This window comes from Orycteropus afer, unplaced genomic scaffold (assembly GCF_000298275.1).
Source record: "Orycteropus afer afer isolate SDZICR_OR568_19922 unplaced genomic scaffold, OryAfe1.0 scaffold00088, whole genome shotgun sequence".
Taxonomy (NCBI): Eukaryota; Metazoa; Chordata; class Mammalia; order Tubulidentata; family Orycteropodidae; genus Orycteropus; species Orycteropus afer.
Window position 1 is genome coordinate 5209899 of NW_006921675.1, and position 14328 is coordinate 5224226.

At 43.3% G+C, this 14328-nt stretch overlaps 1 protein-coding gene across 1 annotated transcript in view; it reads left to right on the forward strand.

Moving 5' to 3' along the window:
* The window catches only part of PLEKHH1 (pleckstrin homology, MyTH4 and FERM domain containing H1), a 72115-nt gene that overhangs the window by 21964 nt on the left and 35823 nt on the right, over positions 1-14328 (forward strand). Inside the window, exons 2-3 of the mRNA XM_007942353.2 lie at positions 11359-11421; positions 12330-12479. Coding sequence (XP_007940544.1) covers positions 11359-11421; positions 12330-12479 — 213 coding nt within the window. The remainder of the gene's footprint in view (positions 1-11358; positions 11422-12329; positions 12480-14328) is intronic.

The window sequence follows — 14328 nt, forward strand, 5'->3', positions numbered from 1 at the left end:
CTGTTCCACAATCAGCTCCTGGCCTTGTTTTGGCTGAAGATATTAAGCTTTTCCATCTCCTCTTGCCACAGATTTAGTCAATTTGATTCCTGTGTACTCCATCTGGCAAAGTCCACATGTATAGCCAACATGTATAGCCTTTTTTGTTGAAAAATGGTATTTGCAATGAATAAGTTGCTGGTCTTGCAAAATTTTATCATGCGATCCCCAGTGTTATTTCTATCACGAAGGCCAAATTTTCCAACTACCAGTGATTCTTCTTTGTTTCCAACTTTTGCATTCCAATCACAGTGATAAGCAACACATCTTGATTGCATGTTCGGTCAATATCAGACAGCAGAAGTTGATAAAAATCTTCAATTTCCTCATCTTTGGCTTTGCTGGTTGGTGCATAAATTTGAATAATAGTAGTATTAATGGATCTTCCTTGTAGACAAAAGGATATTATCCTTTCATAACAGCATTGTACTTCAGAACAGATCTTGAAACATCCTTTGTGATGATGAATGCCACACCATTCCTCTTCAATTTGTCATTCCTGGCATAGTAGAGCATCTGGTTGTCTGATTCAAAATGGCCAAAACCAGTCCATTTCAGCTCACTAATGCCAAGGATATCAATCTTTATGCATTCCATTTCATTTTTGAAAACTTCCAATTTTCCTAGATTCATACTTTATACATTCCATGTTCTGATTATTAATGGATGTTTGCCGCTGTTTCTCCTCAATTTGAGTGGTGCTACGTCAGCACATGGAGGTCCTGAAAGACTTATTTATCCATATCATTAAGGTTGGTTCTACTCTGATGAGGCAGCTCTTTCCCAGTCCTATTTTGAGTGCCTTCCAACCCAAGGGGCTTGTCTTCCTGCACTGTGTTAGACAGTGTTTCCAAACTATTCATAAACTTGACTAGTAATGTCAATTACTGTTTAGTGTTTCTCTGCTATTCATAAGGTTTTCCCTGGCCAATTTTTGAGAAGTGCATGGCCTCTTCCTTCTTCCTGATCTTTCTCAGTCTGTAAGCTGCGTTGACACCTGTGTGCCATGTGCAACCCTGCTGGCATTTGAAACACCTGTGACACAGCCTCAAGGCTCACAGCAATGTGCAAGCCCCACAGGATGACAAACTGACAGACAAGTTTGTCTCCCTTAGCTGCTGGAAACCTCTCTGCCCTCCCCTTACCTAATTCCTACCTGGATCCTGCCACTTTGTGGTCCTTGGCCACTCCGCTCCCTCCCTTTCCTGACTCTGGGGCCTGGGGCCTAGTCTTGCCTCCCACCCCTTACCTGGATCTTGCTGCCCCTGTGGTCCTCGGGCCACTCCACTACCTTGATTGCTGCCACAAAACCAAACCAAACCTAAGCCCCCTGCTGTTGAATTTACTCTGACATGTAATGACCCTATAGGACAGGGTAGAACTGCCCCACAGTGTTTCCAAGGTTGTAAATCTTTACAGAAGCAGACTGCCACATCTTGCTCCCATGGAGCAGTTGGTGGGTTCTAACTGCTGACCTTTCAGTTAGCAGCCGAGCTCTTTAACCCCTGTGCCAAAAGGGCTTGTTTGATTACTGACGCTGGGCTGTTATGTGACAGCATCACTGAACATAATAAGGAGCCATGGATATGAGAGTTAAACTCCAGATTGGTGCCAGGGACATTTCATCAGGTTGCTACAGCCAGTTCTAGGGCAGCTCAGAGTCCTATGTATGAGTCACAGCTGGTGAAAGAAGATCCCTGTCAGCCACCTAAACCTGACACCTCCTTTGCTGGCATGTCACCCCAGGCCCACAGAGGTCCTGGCTAAAAGAAAAGTTGCGGACATGGTTCTAGGTAGCCCTCCAAGTGGGAAAAATAGACCCCAAATTAGGAGTGGTCCACCCATAGTGAGAGCTTTTCAGAGCTCCAGGTGTGGCCCTTTAAGTAAGTGTGAGGAAGGAAGACCTATCCTTATGAAAAGTGTTGGTACTGTGTTAAAGATGTTTTCCGTTTGAAAACTCTAAAAAAAATTACTTTTGGGTACAGGCACACCAGGGAGCACTCCAATAGCAATGTTGTTGTTGTTATTTGCCGTCGAGTCGGCCCCGACTCATAGCGACCCCTCCTTGGGTTTCCAAGGCAGTATCACTACGGAAGTAGGATTGCCCAACCTTCCTTCCGAGGAGTGGCTGGTGGGTTTGAACCGCCAGCCTTCTGGTTAGCAGTCAAGTGCCTTAGCCACTATGCTACCAGAGCTCCTATAGCAATAGAGAACCTTTATTTTTATAGAAACTGAGGGAAACTGCCAACCTTTTGGTTAGCAGCTGAGTGCTTAACCGCTGTGCCATCGGGGCTTCTCCTAGGGAAATATGATTTTACACATACTCTTTTCAAATAAGGATGGTGGAATGTTGATAATTGTTAAAGTGCAGTAATGGATACCTGGATGATCATTATACTCTTCTCTCTTTACAAGACGTTAGGAATGTTCAGAACATTTTCAATGTGCAGTAATTAGTTTTAGAGGAAAAAAAAAAAAACCTCCAGCCTAAAAGTGAATACAAAATACTTTGAGCCTCAAGTGTCCTTGCCAAGAAGATAAGACATACTGGGAGGGTAGGCAGCAATGAGGACCACATGGCAGCCCAGGGCTGGAAGGAAACCCAAGGCTCCACAGAGTGCTTTGTCATTCCACCTATTTTGGTGATGGCATACTTAAAAGGGATGAATAATAAAATCTTGAGGAAAAGATTTGCTACAATAAAAAAAGAAGTTAGAGAAGAACTGATGCATTTGAATTGTGGTGTTGGTGAAGAATATTGAATATACCTTGGACCATCAGAAGAACAAACAAATCAGTCTTAGAAGAAATATGAGACTGCTCCTTTAGAAGTGAAAATGGCAAGACTTCAGGTCACTTAATTTGGCCATGTCATCAGGAAAGACTAACCACTAGAAAAGGTGAAGGACAACAAAGGCAAGGGGTGCCTTGATGAAATGGATTGACACAGTGGCCAAAACAGTAGACTCAAACATTGCAATGATCATGAAGATGGTGCAGGTCCAGGCCACATTTTGTTCTGTTAGCCACAAAGTCACTATGAGTCTAAGCCAACTTGACAGCAACTCACAGCAACAAACACTGTCAATGACATGGTGATTTATGCTCATTGATCACTCCTGACTGAAATGGAAATGCCCAGCTGGGAGGTAGGACTAAAATAATTCTATTCTTGACTTGACTTTGGCTTGTCCATCTACAGAATAAGATAGCACATTTTCTATCAGATGAAGTTATAAAACATCAGACAATCATTGCAGAAGATCAAGAGTATGAATTACCATTTCTTATGGAAATCCTATGGCTCTTCTGTGCTGCAGAGCAGATGTGAGCTCTAAATGATCCAGCTGAAGGTCAGTCAGTCTGGGAAACCTGTCAAGAACTCAAGGCTTTCCTATTCAATATTTCATTTTATCTGTGAAAAATAAAATGTTTTCTGTCATTGCACTGGAGTTCTTTCTGATGTAGTCAGAGAAACTAGTTCTGTTACAGTGATGGGAAAATCTGGCAATGATTATTGGGTGATGGTTGTACAGCATGATTAGTGTAATTGCTATCACTGTATTATACACCTGAACAATGCTGAATTGACAAATGTTGTGTTATATATATATATATTTACAATAATAAAAAAAAATTGTTAAGAAAAAAAAAGAAACGAGCACTGACTGTTGTTGTTGTTGTTGTTAGGTGCCATTGAGTTGGTTCCAACTCATAACAACCCCATGCACAAGAGAACAACACACTGCCCTGTCCTGCACCATCACCACAATCTTTGCTATGCTTGAGGCCATCGTTACAGCCATTGTGCAAATCCATCTTATTGAGGGTATTTCCCTTTTTTGCTGACACTCTACTTTACCAAGCATGATATCTTTCTCCAGGCACTGCTCCCTTCTGACAATATAACCAAAGTACGAGAGATGAAGTCTGGCCATTCTCATTTCCATAGAGCATTCTGGCTTTATTTGTTCCAAGACAGGTTTGTTGGTTCTTCTAGTAGTCCATGGTATTCTTTGTATTCTTCACCAACATCACAATTCAAAGGCATCAACTCTTCTTCAGTCTTCCTTATTCATTGTCCACCTTTCACAAGTATATGTATATGAGGCTATTGAAAATACCATGGCTTGGGTTAGTCTTCAAAGTGACATCTTTGCTCTTCAAACTTTAAAGAGGTCTTTTGCAGCAGATTTAGAGAGGTCTTTTGCAGCAGTATAACGTCTGACATGGAAAAACCAATTACTAACTTCATACGTAAAGAAAAGAGACCTCGGATAACAGAGCACTACTGAAGGAGAAGAACAAAGTGGGAGGTCTCATACTCCTTGATCTTAAAACCTACTCTACAGCCACAGTAGTCAAAACAGTGTGGTATTGGTACAATGATAGACAGACTAATTGAACAGAATCGAAGACTCAGAAATAGACCCATTCATCTGTGGACAGCTAATCTTTGACAAAGGTCCAAAACCTATTAAATGGGGAAGAGATAGCCTCTTTAACAAATGGTCCTGGCAAAATTGGATATCCAGTTGCAGAAAAATGAAACAAGACCCATACCTTACCCCATACACAAAAACAAACACAAGCTGGATCAAAGACTTAAATGTAAAACCCAAAATTATAAAATTCATCAAAGATAAAATAGGGGCAAATCTAGGAGCCCTAATTTGTGGCATAAATAGACTATCAAACATAACTCAGAATGCACAGGAGGTAGAAGAGAAGCTAGATGACTGGGACCTTTTAAAAATTAAATTTTTATGTGCATCGAAAGACTTTATCAAAAGGGTAAAAAGAGAACCTACAGGGAGAAAATATTTGCCTATGACATACCTAATAAAGGACTTATCTCCAAAATCTATAGAAAACTTTAACACCTCAACACCAAAAAGACAAATAATCCAATTCAAAAATGGGTAAGAGACATGAACAGACACTTCACTAATGACAATATGCTGGCAGCCAACAAACGCACAAGGAATTGTTCACAATCTTTAGTCATTAGAGAGGTGCAAATCAAAACAGCGATGAGATATCATCTCACCCCAGCAAATAGCAAAATTCACCAGGACAGAAAATAACAAATGCTGGTGAGGTTGCAGAGAGATTGGAACTCTTATACACTGCTGGTGGAATTGTAAAATGGTACAGCCATTGTGGCAAACAGTATGGCGTTTCCTTAAAAATTGAAAATAGAAATACCATTTGACCCAGGAATTCCATTACTAGGAATATATCCTAAAGAGGTAAGAGGCAGGACATGAACAGACAGACATATGCACACCTGTGTTCATTGCAACACAATTCACTATAGCAAAGAGGTGGAAACAACCTAAATGCCCATCAATAGATGAATGGATAACCAAATTATGATACATTCACATAATGGAATACTATGCTACATTAAAGAACAATGAGGTATATGTGAATCATCTCACAACATGGATGAGTCTGGAGGACATTATGCTGAGTGAAATAAGTCAATCACAGAAGGACAAATATTGTATGAGCCCATTGCTGTAAAAAGACAAGGAAAGGTTTGCTTAAGGAAGGGAACTCACTTTGTAGATTACTAGGGCTGGGCAGGAAGGGAAGGGAATAATTTTGGGCTACTTGGGGACCACATGCTGAAGTAGGTAAGGGGAGGGATGGTATGGAAAGAGTCTGTAACCACCATGATAATACTGAGGAAAGGGAGGACACCAAATTGTGCACATAAGATATAGACAACAGAGGCTAATACTAGTATATCCACAATACTGCATTACCATTAACACCTAACACCTGGCTACAGATAAACACATAAACATCTGAGAAGATCAGATAGGGGCCAGTGAATAGAATTATACTCTAGACCAAGGAGAGATTGAGCTGAGGCTAATCTTGCATAGATACCAATGATACAAATACCTGCAATCCTTACAGAAACAACAGAAGACAGACATGGAGCAATCCCTCACAGAGCCAGACACTGTGGGAGAGAGAGCCAATGGATCTACCAACTCAGGACTATAGTATTGGGGGACACCAGACTCAACTGGCACAAAAAAATACATAAAAATCTTGTTCCACAACCTACATTGGTGAGTACGGACTGGGATCTTAAAAGCTTTCGAGTGGCCATCTAAGATGCAGCTAATGGTCTCCTATCGTTGGAAGCGAAGAAGAGTGCAAAAAACCAAGGGCATTTGGAAGTAATCAACCCTAGGACGTGATGGTCCTCGAGACCACAACTGAAGAGTGCCTGCCTACCAATGCCAACCACTCGGGAAAGTATCAAAACTGGAGATCCTGGATAGAGTGGGAGGAAAATTGTGGAACAAAATCCAAAAACACAATAATGACCAGAATTACTAATCGGATGGTAGGCCTCCCAATACTACAGCCCTGGGATACACTTTGGGCCTGGAATAAACTCACTCTCAGGGGCTGGCTCTCAGCCTAGTAGTAAATAAGACATACCCACAGACCCCTTGACCCAGGGTGACATACCCACATACTCTATGGAGATGCATTCCTTGGAGCAGTTGACCACAGGGCACCAGAGGGGCAACATTCGCACTGAGGAAATGCAGGACACACAGGAGTGCATAACTATGAGGGGTGGGGGGTGGGGTTACTGGGAAGGGAGGGGAGGAGAGTGGGTTTGGGTTGGGGATGGTAATTGGGGACTGAAACCAAATGTACATGAAATGTTGAATGTAAAACAAACTGCTCTGTAAATTTGCACCTAAAGCACAATTAAAAAAATAATACAATGTCTGATTTCTTGACTGCTGTTTCCATGGGCTTTGATTGTGGATCCAAGTAAAATGAAATCCTTGACAACGTCAATCTTTTTTTTTTTTTTTTTTTTTTTTTTTTTTTTTTTTTTTTTTCCTATTGTTTATTGGTCCAATTGTGAGGATTTTTGTTATGTTGAGGTGTAATCCATAGTGTAAGGGTGTAGTCTATGATCTTCATCAGTAAGTGCTTTAAGACTTCATTTTCAGCAAACAAGCTTGTGTCATCTGCATATCACAGGTTATTAATGAGTCTTCTCCAATCCTGATATCATGTTCTTCCTCATATAATCTAGGTTCTCAGATCATTTGCTCAGCATACAGATTGAACAAGTGTGATGAAAGGATATAACCCTGGTGCATACCTTTCCTGGTTTTAAACCATGCAATGTCCCCTTGTTCTGTCTTGCTTATGCAAAGAGGAAATTTATTGGAAGGATCCTGAGGCCACTTACAGAGCTGAAAGAACTACTTGGTGAAGTATGTGCACCCTGGTTCCCGGCTCTGAACTCTCAATTCCAGATTTTGGATTCCTGAGGACAGAGAACCTGATTGGTCCATGCAGAGTCAGGTGTCTAAGGGGGCAGCTGAAAGGGGCTATACAGTAAACTGGTCAGTGGGGTCACCACTATGTATTAAACCCCCTCCCCCACAAAGGGAATTCCTTTTGCACTGGGCAGCCACCCCTGTAACTATAATACTGGTTTATGCTGTTATCTCCCTCATAGCAGCAGAGCAACTATTTGAAGGTCAAGAGATTTCTCTAGAACAGGCTTGAGGACTGTTTGATTTGGAAGAGGCACTGGCTCTAATTTGATGCCTGAATCTGGCCGGAACCAACCCACCCTTTCAGGCTTCAGTGATGAGTTTCAATCATGATCAGTAATCCCAGAGGAGGAAGGAAAGAAGAGATGCAGGCATCCTTGGCCTGAGAACATGAATGCCTGTCGAGGGTGAGAGCTCCAGGGGGCATTTTTGTCCCATTGGTTGTAAATCTTGAGTTTTACCTAGCTTGTCACTTGAATGTAATCCCAGCTCTTTGAAGGGAGTGTATTCTGTAAGCAACTGTACTGTGACCAAGCGAAGGCTGCCCTGAAGAAAGGGGAGCCCGTGGTTCTGGAACAGGAACCCTTCCTCTTGTGAAACTCTCCTTTCACTGTTCCTTCCCTCCCATCTTTCATCAGGGAAAGTGAATTTCAGCTGAGTTGATGAGAGAATGTGAAGAGAAGGAATTGCTCAGTTTACTGGTAAATAGCAATCCAATGGTTCAGGCCAAGGGGGGGAAGGCTGAGTTTTCAAAGAAAAGGCCAAATCTGCAGAGATGATGTGGATGAGGACTGGGCTGGAGCTCAGAAGACAAGGGCTGAGGGAGCCTGGAGACTATCCATCCTCACAGAGGACTCAGGCTGGGACATTATGCCTCTAATATATTTGTAGGAGTCCATGGGTAGTGCCAAGGGTTAACATACTCACTGCTAACCAAAAGGTTCAAGTCCATCCAGATGTGCCTTAGAAGAAAGGCCTGGTGGTCTGCTTCTGAAAAATCAATCTTTGAAAACTATATGGAGCAGTACCATTCTACTCTGACACACATGGGATCACCATGAGTTGGGGTTGACTCCATGTCAATTGGTGGTGGTAGTATAATCATAATGCATAAATGTTGCCCTAGGTCAAGATAAGGTGGGAAAGGAAACAGCTGACTCTGACTGGGCACATGGAGTTTGATATGTATGGATCTACTTCAGTTCTTCAGGGCCCTCCATGTAATGGTGTTCAGTGGGGGCAGCAGTACCCTGGCCAGGGGGAGAATGGGAGCTGAAATCCAACCCACCTTCCACCTGCCAAGCTGTGAGCTTACATAGTTGCGAAGATGCCCCCTAGACTGTGAGCTTGTGAGCAGCTCCTTAGGCTTCAGCCTAGACCTGGTCCCTGATGAAATTCGTAGGCTGGAACTTTGCTCCCTTTGCTAGGACCATTTGGTGGGAGGGTCTAAGATTGCTGAATAATATGCAATCCTGTATAATATGCCTCTACTGCAAGCAAGACACAATTTATAAAAAACAGTGTCTTTCCCTCTATCTTCTTAAAATTAAAGTAAGGTGCTACTGGTGAATGTCACTCCATTCAGAGGGTCCTCAACATGTGTGAGGAGGTGTTTGTCCCCAGCCAATGAGGGTGGGCAGAAACAGTCTCTTACTGTTGACTAAATATGGGTTCATACGGGGGCACATTCAATGGCAGGGACAGGGGGAGCCATGGCATGGCATATCTGGAACCCAGAGCCAAGAGGAAAGAGGCCTCAGGGAGAGAAAGAAGCAGGACTGATGGCAGGAATCCCTCAGGAACAATGACAGTGGTACTGCTATCTCTTACCAGATACCGGCAAAAGGAAGAAAGAACTAGACATTTCACTCCCTTAGCAGAAAGGACAGCAGCCATGTACTTTTCACATGTGGTTTCATGTGCCTCATAAATTCAGAGTCTGTGTCTTAGTTTCCCAGTGCTTCTGTAACCGAATTACCACAAGTGAATGGTTTTAAAGAACAGATTTTTTTTTTTTTTCCTCACAGTTCTGGAGGCTGAAAGTTCAAATCAAGGTATTGGCTATGTCAGTTCCCTCCTGGGCATTCCTTGGTTCCTTGATGATCCTCACATAATATCTTTCCTTGTGTGTGTGCATATGTGTCTCTGTATCTCTGCTGCTCTTTATATAAATCAGAAGTTTAGGATCCATCCTACATGTATGTGACCTCAACTGATTAATTGATTACATTACATTAGATTGCATTATGGAAGATGATTACATTACACTACATGTGAGGTCATTAAATTACATTATACCCATCAGTGTTGTTAGGTGCTGTCGAGTTAGTTCTGACTTACAGTGACCCTGTGTAAAACAGAACAAAACACTGCCTGGTCCTGCACCATCCTCACAGTCATTGCTATGCTTTAGCCCATTGTTACAGCCATTGTGTCAATTCATCTTATTGAGAGTCTTCCTTGTTTTTGTTGACTGCAAAAGGGAAAGGGAGGCACCATCTTCTGACCTCCTCTAACCCCACAAGAGGAAGACAGAATCACCATGAGTAGCCCAAGGCCTATTCTTGTGAGGCCACACATGTTGCCTCCCTCCAGTCCTTTCACCAACCGTTCCTCCCACAGCATCCACTACCTCTCCACTGGGTTCAATAATTTGCTACAGTGGGCACCAGAACTCACAGATTATGGGGTTTATTAGGGAAGCAACAGGCTACAGTTCAAGTTCAGAAATGCATTCAGTCTCTCACAGCTAGCCATCTCACTCAGCAGCCGGCAGTCTCAGTAGCACACCACTCTCTCAGCAGTGCATGTCTCTCACATCTCTCTCTTATCTCTCAGAAGCATGTTTCTCTCAGCAGCACATCTTTCTCAGCCAGCTGGCAGAGTGGCCCAAACAAACCAATCCCAACATCAAGAGTTCTACACACCTGAGAGAGTGAATTTCCCAGAGAATTACTTCATGCTGCTTCCAGCAGAAATACCCCAGGTGGATAACTTGAACAATCAGGAGCTACTGAGTTGCTCACAGCAAATTCCACCATGGAGTTTACAAAGACTTATGGCTAGAAAAGCCACTCTATGTAATTTACTACATCACATTGACCCTGTACTTTAATAAGCATGATATCTTCTCCAGATCCTGGTCCCTTCTAATAACATGACCAGAATACAAAAGGCAAAGTCTGGTCATGTTTGCTTCTAAGGAGCAGTCTAGCTGTACTTCCTCCAAGATGAATTTGTTCATTCTTCTGGCAATCCATGGTGTATTCAGTGTTCTCCTCCAACAGTACAATTAAAATGCATCAGTTTTTCTGTGGTCTTCTTTATTCATTATCCAGCTTTCACAACATACAAGGCTATTGAAAATACCATGGCATCCATCAGGCACCCTTAGTCTTTAAAGTAATTGCTCTTCAATACTTTAAAGAGGTCTTTTGCAGAAGATTTGCCCAATGCAGTATGTTTGATTTCTTGACTACTGTTTCCATGGGTGTGGACTGTGGATCCACGTAAAATGAAATCCTTGACAATGTCAATATTTTCTCCACTTACCAGGATGTTGCTTATTGTTCCATTTGTGAGGATTTTAGTTTTCTTTATGCTGAGGTGTAATCCATACTGAAAGCTGTAGTCTTTGAACTTCATTAGTAAGTGCTTCAAGTCCTCTTCACTTCAGCAAGCATGGTTGTGTCATCTGCATATCATAGGTTGTTATTAAGTCTTCCTCCAATCCTTATCATCAGTATAGGAATTAGGATTCCAATACATATTTTGTTTTGGAGGGGGGACACAATCCAATTCCTAAGAATTGGGGAGCTGAGATTTGCCATGAAAATCTTCACCCTGGTACCTGGCCTACTTGAGCCACTTGAAATGGGCAGTCTGCCTGTATATAGTGTCAGCAACATTCCCTTGAGTTGCCCTGCTGCCATGTTCACAGTAGGAAAACTGGGCCTATATCTCCCCTTCCTCTTTGGTTGAACAGATGCAAGAACTGGAGCAGAGGCTGTTGGAGGCGGAGCAGAGAGCAGAGAACGCAGAGACTCAGGTAACCAGGGGAAAGGATTGGCAGGAGCATGCAGGCAAAATGACCATTGGCCTTTCCTGGCCCTTTCCATGGACACCTGGACACTGATGATCTTCTTACAGGGATGAGGAAATCCAGCAATCACATGTTATCAGGCCTGAAAAATTAAGGTGCATAGAACTTTCTATGGGAATAAAGGAGTCTTTGGATAAGGGTCAGTGCAGTGAGTGGATGAGTATATTGGTCAGAACAGACTAGGCTATATTGAAGTAACACATGAATTCTGAAATCTCAGTGATTTATCACATTTAGTTCTCACTCACAGTATATATCCATTGACAGCTAGCCAGGGATGCTACTCCACATAAGCATTCAGAGATCCAGGCTAATGGAGGCTCCCCTGTCATATTGCTAGACCATCTTGAACACTCACCCCTTGGTTGCCATGGCAAGGAAAGAGAGAGCTGAATGCCTGTGTACCAGCTCCTACCTTCTTCAGCCAGATGTGATGTGTTTATTTCCACTCAGAGCCCATTGGCTAAAGTGAATTACGTGGCCCTCCCCTAACTATAACAGGGTTGGGAATTATGAGGAAGCACCTGTACATTCAGAAAGCAGTAAATCTCTGCCACTCTGAGGTCAGAACAGCTGCTCTCCAGGGCTATGTGTCCTGCCCATCTAATTCCTACTGGGAGCCCCAGAGTTGGATGGCCCATGGCCCAGCTGTTTTTTAGAGTAGATGAAATGAGTTCCTTCTGTTTTCCAGATGAGAGCTTAATAAACGGCCATTCAATTAATTGGTCCTGACTACCCTGGGTAAGTGTTCTACCTGGGAGTCAGTATGGGACGTCGGGAGACATCGTGTCCCATCTTATTAGCCAATTCACACAAAACATTCTCAACCCTATGAGATGATTGGTACTTTTCAGGTGAGTGTGATGGAAGAGAAGGTGAAACTGTCCAATCTGAAGAATGTGGACTCACCAGGCAGCCTGCACCAGAAGTACCAAGAATTGCTGAAAGTCGTGCAGGACAAAGATGAGCTCATCAGCCAGCTGGAGGCCCAGCTGGAGAAGCAAGTAAGCGCTAATGTGCAGTAGAGCACCAACCCCCAACACCTGCACCAGTTGCCCTCCCAGCTTCTTGACCCCTCTGCTTGAGCCCTTCAAGGGAGGTCACATATTATGAGACTCTTCTTTTGGGTGTAGAATTATTAGAAGGTCTTTCTCATATCTTCTTTAGAAGCCAGGCACAAGATATAGTGGAAGAAGGATTTTGGAGTTAGATTGATTAGAGTTTGAATCCCACTTCTGTAATTTGCTGCTCTGTGACTATGGCCAAATTACTTAAGTCATTGAGTCCCTATTTATACACCTATAAAATGGGATTATAATACCTTGTAAGGAGCTCTGGTAGCGTAATGTCTAAGGCACTTGACTGCTAACCAGAAGGCTGGCGGTTCAAACGCACCAGCTACTCCTCTGAAGGAAGGTGAGGCAATCTACTTCCATAGTGATACTGCATCAGAAACCCAAGGAGGGGTCACTATGAGTCAGGTCCGACTCGACAGCACATAACAACACCTTGTAGGCTGCCTGGGTGCCACACACAGTTAAACACTTGGCTGCTAACTGAAAGGCTGACAGTTTGAGTCTAGTCTACCCAGAGGTGCCTCTGAAAAAAGGCCTGGTGATCTACTTCTTAAAGGTCACAGTCATTGAAAACCCTATGGAGCATTTCTACTGTGTAACACATGGATTTACTATGAGTCGGAATTGACAGCCATAGGTTTTTGGTTTAGGGCTGTTGTGAGAATTTACTTAGGTCATCTCTAGTATGATCAGAGCAGCACAGAGCTGAATGGTCAGCCTTGGTCAGCTGGTTGACCAGTTTCTCAGTGAACCTGAGTAGGCAGAGACCAAAGTTGCCGCCGCCTCTAAGAGTGGGGTCTCCCCTCCTGAGCACAGGAAGGACCACTGCTCCATCAGCTACCATTAGTACCTTTGCACCTTGATTTGGAGCGGGACACAGGAGGGCATCTGGAACATCCTCCTGCCAGTTCCCTGTGCCCAACCTCTTCCCCTTCACAATCTCATTAACTCCGTAACAGAAATAACCACAAGTGGGTGTCTTTAAAGAACAGAAATTTATCTTCTCACTGTTTAGAAGGCCAGAAGCCCGAATTCAGGGCACTGGCTGTAGGGCAAGGCTTTCTCTCTCTATTGGCTCTGGGGAAAAGTTTTTGTCTTCAGCTTCTATTCTTGGCTCCTTGGTGTGGCATCTATCTTCCCCCACCTCTGTTTGCTCACTTCCTTATTTAATCTCTTTTAAATTTCAAAAGAGATTGATTTAAGACACCCCCTACACTAATGAGGTCTCATTAACATAACAAAACCCACAAACCCACTGCCAGGGAGTCCATCCCAACTCATAGTGACACACAACCCCCTCCAGGCAGTAAATCTTTACGGAAGTAGATTGCCCTGTCTTCCTTCTAGGGAGTGGCTGGTGGATTTGAACCACCAACATTCTGGTTAGCAGCCAAATAAATGCTTTAGGCACTGCGCCACCAAAAACCAAAACCAAACTCACTGTCAAGTCAGATCCAACTCATAGCAACCCCTCCTTGAGTTTCTGAGGCAGTATCACTATGGAAGTAGATTGCCCAATCTTCCTTCCAAGGAATGCCTGGTGGGTTTAAACCACCAGCCTTCTGGTCAGCAGTCAAATGCCTTAGGCACTATGCCACCAGAGCTCTCAACCACAGGTATGTTGTTGTAGTTGTGTTTGCGATCAGGTCAGATCCAACTCATAGTGACCCCTCCTTGGGTTTCCGAGGAGCTCTGGTAGCATAGTGGCTAAGACACTTGCCTGCTAACCAGATGGCTGGCGGTTCAAACCCACCAGCCACTCCTCGGAAGGAAGGTT